Here is a 9841-nt window from a genome sequence, read left to right as displayed (position 1 = left end):
TTACAATAATATATAATTTTGAAAATATTATATATTTATTATTAAATATTATATATTTATTATCACATAGAATAAAGGGCATTTTAAGTCATTTTTATGCAAAATAATTTTTAAAAAAATGACCTAAAAAATGTTAGAAGTACTATAAAAATTTGTAATATTTTAGTAATTTAGGTAAATACTGGTTATAACTATATATTTTTTTTTATTTTTAAATTATTATTGACTATGTAGAGTATTTTTTTAATGTCCTAAGTCATTAGGAGATTACAAATTTTTATAGTACTCCTAACATCTTTTAAGCTATTTTTTAAAATTATTTTGTATAGAATAAAATATTTTTTGGTGGTATAATTTAAATAAATTTATTAAAAAATTTTATTAAAAAATATTCATGAACTATTAAAAATGGACAAAAGAGTATTGTATGAAATTCGAATTGATAGCTCATTAATATTTTAAAGAAATCTCGTAATTAAATATTTTGTTAGTTTTTTTTTAATGCATGAAATAAAATATATATTTTTTAATTTTTAAATTATTAATTTTTTTAATCAATTATTAATTTTTTAATAAAAAAATGGGCAAAATTAAATCATGAGTAATTTGAATCTGGCCAATTCGAATTACTATGTACAGCATGTGTGAGTGTAATTCAAATCACCCTAATTCGAATTACTGTGGGTGTAATTCGAATCAGGTTGATTCGAATTAGTGTGTACGTGCGTGTGTGAGTAGTTCGAATCAGTGTGATTCGAATTACATGTAATTAGAGTTTAAATTAGGCTGATTCAAACTATATATAAATGACTCTTGGTTGATTCATGAACCAATTTTTAATTTGGCAGATGTTTGTAATTTTTTGCTGCCCTTAACTTATTTATGTTATTTGCCCTAAATTTAACGAAAATTCCAACAGTAAAAAATACTTTTCTTGTAATAGTAACCACTAGTTATTCGATATAGATATTTTTTAATTATGATTTATGTGACTAAATTGATATCTAATTTTGATCTAATTGAATTCTATAAACTAACTTTATACACCATATTAAACACAATTAAAAAATGTCTACATCATAGAATCATTATATAATACTAAGATAACGTTTAACTATCTAAACAATATTAGAATAATAATAAAAAAAAATCTCAATTCTTTATAATAGTATGATCTCTTGATGTGTAAATAAAGTGTAGTATATAATAAGATCACATATGACAACAAATATATGATAAGTCCTCCATATTTTATTGCCATAATCAAGAAAAGATGTTGGAAACCACATTGAATACTTCCCTCACTTCATTGAAAGTTTAAACCTCCAAAGCCTGCAAATCCCTCACTTTCAAGCTTCCCCCACGTTCCTTCTTCACTTCTTCCACTCATCAATATATATATATAGACACCTAGCTACCTTCTTAGTAGCTTGCATGTGTAGCAAATAATAATAAAGCTTGTTTTTTGAGGGAGTTAAGTTAAGTTAACCCCTTTGGAAAACAAGACAAGCTCTTATTATTGTTGCTATGGCTAAGTACAACAAGGAGAGAAGCATTAAGGTCCATGATGGTGATGAAAAGGGAAAGCAAGGAAGTAAAAACAATAATAATGGTGGAATTAGTAGAAAGTGTGCATTGTTGGTGAAGGAGCAACGTGCTCGTCTTTACATACTTCGTCGTTGTGCAACTATGCTTCTATGTTGGTACATTCATGGAGATGATTGATCAAAAACACTACTTTCAACTCATCAAACTCAATCATCATGTATCCTCTTCTTTTTCTTCCTCTAACTACTTCATCTCAGTTGCCAAAATGATTTTTTTTTTTTTAGTTTTCCAGGACAAGTCAAGGACTAATTCGCCACAGTACGTTCTATTTAAGAGTTTGTCGCTCGCCAATAGATTATTGCATGCACAAAGCAGGATTCGAACTTTGACACTTGCACTAGTGAGCTAACTACTAGACCAAGTCAATTTGGTTAGTTTCCAAAATGAATATGATGGTCATTTTCTTGTGCATGGGCTTTAAGGTAGCTTAGTTGGGTTTTATGGGCTTCACTTGGGCTTTTGTCTCTTCTTTTTTATCCATTTGGGGAAAGGCCCAATTGGATTTTGTATGTGACAAAGAGACTTTTGTGGAAACTCTCTTGAAGCCAAGGTGCTGCATTCGATGGCACATTAGCATGTTTCTTAGTATCCTGCATCTGAGTTTTAACTTTGATAATGCTAAATAGTGAATAAGAATCTTTAAGAATATTGATATGATTTAGTTTTTAACCTGTTAAGTTTAAAAATATTACGAGAAAAAAAAATTAAATTAATAGTCTTTCAGAGAGACACTATCCTTTTCTTGTATTGTTCCATTATGTATATTATTCATATTGTTATACTATTGAAAATATTATGATAGAGTGTTTATTTTATTATATATGAAAGTTCTATTTTTTTTCAAAAAGAAATCTCTTAAACCATTAGAATTTAGTTTAACAATTAATTATTATAATTTGAGTTGGTTAAGTCTATTATGTAAGGAAAAACGCTATTTAACATCATTTTTTTTTATTTAAGATATCTATCACTAATTAAATAAGATGACTAATTTTTTTCTTTACAAATTATCTACTTAAAATAAATGACTAACAACAAAATATTTTCATACTCAAGATAAAATTCAAACTCCTGAATTTATAGTTAAAAGATAAGACGATAAGCTAAGTTATAACCACGAAGTTATTAATTTCGGGTAATGTTAGGTAGACAAAAAAAATAGCCAGAACTTACCTTATTTAGCATTAATTAATTATCGCAACAATTAATGAATGATAAATAAAGTAAGTTATGACTGTTTTTGGCTTATTTTCTTTGGTTACTAAACATTTCCGTTAATTTCTTCTTCTAATCTTTGGAGATTCCAACTTGACACCTTGTTGAATAGGGGCCAAGTCTTGAATTGTTTTAAGCAAATTAAATTAGGAAGTATGTTTAAACTTAAACTTAAAAAGAAAAAAATTACTTTCACAAAGACTTTTAAGCTCAAACAAGATAGGCATCAGATAAGCACTCAACTATAGGTTAAATCTTAATTGCACAAACTTAATTACATATTTGATGGGGTTTCACAAGCCTCTAGTATAGTAGTAAATTAATATTAGAAGCTAATAAGTTCTTAATAAAATGAGATTTGTTCCAATAAATAAACATGATTAGATTGTGAGTGAAGGCACCATTGACTTGACAACATTAAGTGTAAGGATCATGGAATGTTTGACTAAGGGATTTGATTGGACAACACAAATGTAAGTTCAATTCAATTCAAGTCACCATTAATATTGCTAGCTTGGCTTAAAAATGGCAAGCATATATCTTGGTCCATATGTTCTTTGTCATCACAAGATCTTCCATTTCTCAGACAGCTTAATCAAAAGCATGACTTAGTGTCAATGCCTGAGGCATGCTTTCACAATAAGTCTTCTCTTGTCATTTTTATCATATGCCACTATACCAGAATCAAATCATATCCTGCCAGATTCAGCTAGAATCTGTTAAAGATTCTCTCCCAGACCAATCAGGGCATATTGTAAATATTAAGTGAAAAGTCCAGACTAACTTTATCGTCGAAGTGCCTTGCAAATAGCAATCCCCATCTAACTCGAGATAATGTTGTTATCGAAAAACATCCACCCAAAGGTGTGCTATGTAATTCTAATCTCTATACCGCTTGAACCCAAACTAATTGTAGAGTCCCTTACAGGTATCATCCCTGTTCAGCTCGTGAACCATGGCAGATTGAAAGTCTATGTCTACATCTAAAAGAACACCCTAAAAAGGGACTGCTGAATAGAAAGTATACCAAAACATATGACTATTAATTAACCATAAATTTTAAAGATATTAACAATAATATAAAAACAAAATTCGCAATCTGAGTCTGTGCACCAGTGGAATAAAATACAGACATCAAGCATATGGTTTTTGAGGCTATTTTTATTTTCTTTTTCATAATACAGAGGTGATTTGTGCAAAATAGTAATGTAGTAACTTTCTAGTTTAATTATTGGCATATTTTGTTTTCTAAGGATTTGCACAATAACGCAATATAGAAATTCCAAAATTCAATCCCCTTTATAAGGCACATTCTAGTTAGATATAGAACAAATGATACTCAACAACCAGATTGAAAATCAAGCTTTTTTCTTTTAGCAAATATGTTGAACTTTTAAGGTACTCTGCAAATGACATGAACAATAGTTAGATTTACAAACCCATCTACCATAGACTTTTGGCATTTACACACTTAAACTATCTCACTGGATCTACAAAATTCTACCCTCTTCAATGAGAATTTTTCATCTTTTGTTTATCAATCCCAATCCTTGAATAGGAGCATCATGTAAAGAGGAACATTCACTACTGCAATGACAGTCATTGCTCGAATCGTGCGCAACAATCTTTGGAATACGAACTTCATCCTCGATTTGCCAGTTCTGGAGGGATGTATTCTTGTTAGAGGATCAACAGCAGTGCCTGAAATCATACCCACATTCACAGATAGATCTGCTTCCTGAGCTGCATTCTTTCTAGCAGTTGGTCTCATTACAGCATTGCCCCTGATAGCGAAAAAATAATGCATAAGGAAAATGCTAAGATTAATGGTAAGGTAACACCGTTGTCGATTTGTAGGAGAAATGTTTCAGGTACTCATTTTGTATTGTACACTAAATCTACGCCCCTACTAGATGAGGTGTAAGTTAGCCTGATGAACAATACAAAATGAGTATACTTATCATTACTTGGACTCTTAAGGTTTCATTGATTTGAAAATTGATTTTCTGTTATCATTACTTCTCAATTTTAATTACAAAATACCATGTTTTTGTTCTGTTTTCAGTGTTTCTTTCAGAAACAAGAACAAACATGAAAATAATAAAATGTGGCCTTTTCATAAAATAATATCAAAAACAAGAAACGAAAACAGTCAACATTTTCTAAAACTAAGCATGCATTCATCCATTCAATCACAGATCATATCATATTTTCCATGTATACAGAGCAACAGCAAGAATGTGGAACCGAAAATTTACCATTCCCCTACGCTTTGCTCGCTTGAATTCACAATAGGTGTGTTCCGTGGTTTCTTTACAAGATGCATCGTTCCTCCAACATCCCATATCATCTCATATTCATAGTTAGCATCCTCATCTTTCTCTTTCGCATCGGTTCTAGATAGTATGCCAGATAGTATTTCTTTACAATTACTTGCTATGCTACGACATTGATGCCAAAGACTTGTGCTATTTGTCGGCCAAAGTAGGAGGGCGAGAATGGTCAGAACATACAGCACAGCATACCTGATAATAAAAGCAAAATTTAATTCAGCAAAAATTGCAAACTCAAAAAATCTCAGCTGAAAATTATATTAACATGATTATCAGAATTTGGGAGTTACCATATGTAAATGTGTGTTTGCCATGGAAGGTAACACAGTTGACTCAACAAAGACTCTTCGGTAGTGTTTGAATGAGTTTCGTTGATAACAGACAACAGCATGAAAGAAGGGTACAAGTTTCCTTGTTGCCAGCTTATAGTGCCTAGAGTTTGCTGCACACAACTGTTAGTTCAAGCTGCCGAAATCTCGACGAGACCATCCAGATGAGAAGGTTAGGTTCTTACCTCTTTCACCGGCCCAAATTTGGATTGATGAGTGAGGCTGCATTGATCATGATCATGACCTGACAAAATAAGTTTCTGTAAAAACCAGAAGAACCGTTAATTCAAAAAGTTGTTTCCCTCGTTACTTCATTATCTTCAAATTTTTCAGTCTTCTTAGTAGAGAAAAATATAAATGTGCGATAAGTCCATTCCACAGGATCCTTCAATCATGAATGAATATAGAATAATCCATTACTAACTAAATTTTTCTTGTTTTGATTTTTTCGACATTTATGTCATGGTGGAATGGAATAACCATGAAAATGAGACCAAGGAAAAGATAGATGACTCACCGGTTTAATAGTATCTAGTAAGTACTCTGTCGAATCCTCAGTGACATAATTCTGATACCTGTATGAACCGAAAGTCACATCAAACGTTGGAATCTATGAACTGCTTTTACACAGTTCATGCAATATTCACTTTCCAGATGGTTTCAAATATAAAATAACTTACGATATGTAACCAGTGCTACCAGACACAGTGTGATGTATCCTCTGAAAATATAGAAAGATAGATTCACTAATAGTTTCCAGAAAGGCACACAAGAAAACATGCACATAATCCACATAACGTGTTTAAGAAGCCACAAACTTTACCTGATTGATGGGCGGGGAACTCCGATCAGGACCACAGGAAGTGTTATCTTCTCGGTATAAAGGAATGTGCGTTACTAAGACTCTTGGATGAACTCCATCATCTAGTAAAGCGAAAAAGAAACAGAGATTATAATGGGACAGATAATCAAAACATTAAATTATATGTATGGGATAGTTTATACCGACAGACATATTCTTCAAAAACTCCCAAGTTTGAGAAGTCAGATGCCTTTGTCGATTTCCTGTACGAAACATAATGTGTTCGGTGATTCAGCTTTTTGAAAATTCCTTAAGCAGCACTTGTATATGATTGAGATTGCAATATTTAAGTTATGTAAATTATGTTATTAAATATTCAAAACATGAATGATTGATTAAGAAAGAATTATATGACATAGTAGGAATAAGTTCCATGAGGAACATAGTGAATGGAATGATGCAGCAAGTGAAACAACTTGATACTACACAAATTAAGATTACAATCAATCACCATAGTTATACATATGAAACATTGACAGCTCAAATTATAAGGCGAAATCCATTTACCATCCAGAGTTTGCGAATCAACGACAATAAAATCCACTTTTCCAACTGTAAATCTGTAGTTCCTGACCCCGAATTTTTCTTCATAGCGTTGGATAACCTATGTTCATGTAATGATGAAATTTAAAGCAAATGAGAAATCAAAGGGAAATACACAATCAATGACTCAATGTGATTAATCTTGTAGTTCTTGCACTTTAGGCATCAAAATGTAGATAAATAAGTATTTAAAAGACCTGTGGTTTTGTAGAATGATGACTTTCATAGCCAATATCATGATTTCCAGGAATGTAGAAAACTTTCATGTCATTGTATTGTCCTTGTTCATTCAAACCAAAGATATTTCTAAAGCGACGATAAGAGTCCTGCCATCTATCCATCCAAAAGTTGTTAGAGAATTTTATTGAACATGTTGAAGATACAGCAATCAGCATAGAATTTCAGGATGTAGAAAGCCAAATTTTGAGACTTACTCTTCATCTGATAAATAAGGACCTCCATCGAAGTAATCACCCAAAAACAATATGGCATCGGGTTTGAAAGGCATGACAGATGCAAAGAACGATCTACGCATGTTTAAATCAGTGTAGAATTCCGCAATCTCCAAGGGACGTGATTTCGGAGGAAGATGAAGAGAAGTTCTATCCATCAGCTGTTATATTTTTCAAAAGAAAAAAACAAAAATAAAACCTCAGAAGATTAGAGAGATGCACATTCACATAAACATACATTAACAAGCATATGCAATGCAATTATAATTCTTGCTTTTGAATGAGCAAATCCAAACCTGTGGATCCGCAATAACAGCAACTTTTACATAATCAGATTGTTTACTCCCACTATCTGTTTGAACCTGCAAGTATTCAAAGATTTATGTTATTTAATTATGCACTTTACTGTGTTTACAACCATTGAAGCTTCAGTCTCCAGATATTTTTAAACACCATGAATCATCAAACTCTTCAATGTTCCACAATTCCACATAAAAATTTTTCCAAAAAAATAAAAATTACAGATCCAGCACAGTTATAACAATAAAGCTAAATACTTGAAATTCCAGCTATCATAACTATAACATCACAAGTTTACAATGTCCCAGAAATTATTATTATTATTTAATTTTGCAGCTACAGTTTCATTGTTCATCAACTACACCCAACAAAAAATGAAAATAAAAATCTGATTTTGGCTGTGAACTATGAACAAGGATGAAAATTGAGTGTGACCCAAAATAGATGGTGTTGAAAAGTTGAGAACTTTAGGGTTTACCTTTGAAGAAGTGCGGTGAAGATGGGGCCATGAACATGTGAAGAATGGTGGAACCCGATAAGCAAACATTTCACCATATAGAAGAGTTAGTATCCATATGAGGCATAACAACAGAGTCAATTCTTGCTGCTTCATCACTTTTCTTCTTTCTTTCAGATCCTGAAACCAATGGAGAATCAATGAATGAATGAGGTCCCTCTCTTCTTTGATTCACCTCTTCCTTCTTCTTCTTCTTCTGTTTTGTTTTTATTTTTTATTTTTTATTTTTTGGGAAGGGGGATCTTGTTTGGTTAAACTGGTTCAAGTAATTTAATTAATTTCTTTAATTTAATTAATTAATATATACTGTTTATTTTTTTTTTTACAAAGATAGGAAATTCGAACCCGCAACCTCTTAATTGAGTATGGAGAGACTATGCCATTTGAGCTATAACTCATTGGCTAATATATACCGTTTAGCATTCTGAAAATTTAATTAATTTAATTACCTAGAAAGTCTAGGAAGATTTTTTTTAATTGAAAAGAAAAAAAAATTAATTAGCTCTCAACCATTGTGGGGAAACATTTAAAGTGATATAATTTGAAAAATATGATTGAACTTGAAAAATACATAGCATATGTCATACATAATATTGTTTGTTACATTTAGTAGTTTCAATGCAATGATAAGGATTACTATCCATGTTGTTCATAATGCCAATTCTTAGTGTTGTTTTTTTTTTTTTTTTTAACTCAATTTGTTTTTGACTTTTTGTTGTGATCCAATTGACATTATTTGCTGTATACATCAAAGGAACTTGTATGCCTATTTCAGTATTTTGTATAAAATTTCTCAGATTCATGTCATATAAATTAAAATAGTTAATTAATTAATATTGGCAAAGTATTGCTTACATGTATAGTAAACCAACAATTAAGGTCACATTAGATTAAGTGAGTACAATAATTCTTTTGTTACATGTACTAATATAAGTTAGTTATTAAAAAAAAAAAGTAAAAATAAAAAACCTCTTCTACATGCAAGGCATGTGATCTTTAAATATTTTCAGCTTCTAAAATTAACACCACTAACCTTTGTTATCTTCAAGGTACAAAACCATGATGATCATGAACCTAGTGTATGTCTCAAGAATTGGCATTCATATAAGTGATGGAATAACCTTTCGTGATTACCAATGGAAATTTTGGGCAATGTCACACACCAGATATATCAATGTTTGTTGTAGAATGCAATAATGGTTGGTTTATGGAGAAACCTCTTTTCATATAGTGTGTAACATGGAAGAAAAAGAGGAGGTTTAGGAGTAGGGTTGGTCTAGACCAACAAAAAAAAAAAAAAAAGAAGGAGTAGGGTTGGCAAACTGGCAAAATCCGTCTGGTCGACTTGCGTAATTCATTAAAAAAGACGAGTTGAGATAGAAATTTAAGATCACTGTAATAAAAAAAAGTCCGCTAATTCACAAGTTTTGGCAGATTTTGGCGGGGCAGAATGGACTTGCCTCGGAAGATTTTTGGTTTGAAGATAATAATTGAATTTAAAAAGTTATTTATGTGCTTGTATTTGAAATATTTGTTCGTTTTTTTAGGTTATAATTTGGATTATATTTGATTGATTAGAGACTTGGATAATATTTAATTATATATTTTGGACAATGTTTATTTTGTATTGGACAATGTTGATTTTATTATTTTGTTTTAAAAAATTTGATTAATAATTATAT

The 9841-nt window shown here is 31.0% G+C and overlaps 2 protein-coding genes across 2 annotated transcripts; one reads left to right on the top strand and one right to left on the bottom strand.

Annotated features, from left to right (window-relative positions):
- Positions 1-1250: 1250 nt before the first annotated feature.
- On the top strand, positions 1251-2262 carry LOC112729122 (small polypeptide DEVIL 22-like). The gene has a single exon (XM_025779480.3). The coding sequence runs from the start codon at positions 1528-1530 to the stop codon at positions 1723-1725; it is 198 nt and encodes a 65-aa protein (XP_025635265.1). The 5' UTR covers positions 1251-1527; the 3' UTR covers positions 1726-2262.
- A 1912-nt stretch (positions 2263-4174) lies between these two features.
- LOC112726634 (uncharacterized protein C630.12) lies at positions 4175-8781 on the bottom strand. The gene is made up of 13 exons (XM_025776109.3): positions 8121-8781; positions 7639-7704; positions 7325-7503; positions 7088-7223; positions 6855-6951; positions 6491-6550; positions 6309-6409; positions 6166-6206; positions 6003-6060; positions 5671-5745; positions 5447-5598; positions 5082-5348; positions 4175-4607 (listed from the first exon to the last, which is right to left on the bottom strand). The coding sequence occupies exons 1-13, from the start codon at positions 8253-8255 to the stop codon at positions 4361-4363; spliced, it is 1614 nt and encodes a 537-aa protein (XP_025631894.1). The 5' UTR covers positions 8256-8781; the 3' UTR covers positions 4175-4360.
- Between the last annotated feature and the right edge of the window lie 1060 nt (positions 8782-9841).

Source organism: Arachis hypogaea, chromosome 12 (assembly GCF_003086295.3).
Source record: "Arachis hypogaea cultivar Tifrunner chromosome 12, arahy.Tifrunner.gnm2.J5K5, whole genome shotgun sequence".
In the NCBI taxonomy this organism is placed as follows: Eukaryota; Viridiplantae; Streptophyta; class Magnoliopsida; order Fabales; family Fabaceae; genus Arachis; species Arachis hypogaea.
Note: the sequence above shows the minus strand (reverse complement) of the source record. Positions and strands in the feature narration are given on the sequence as shown.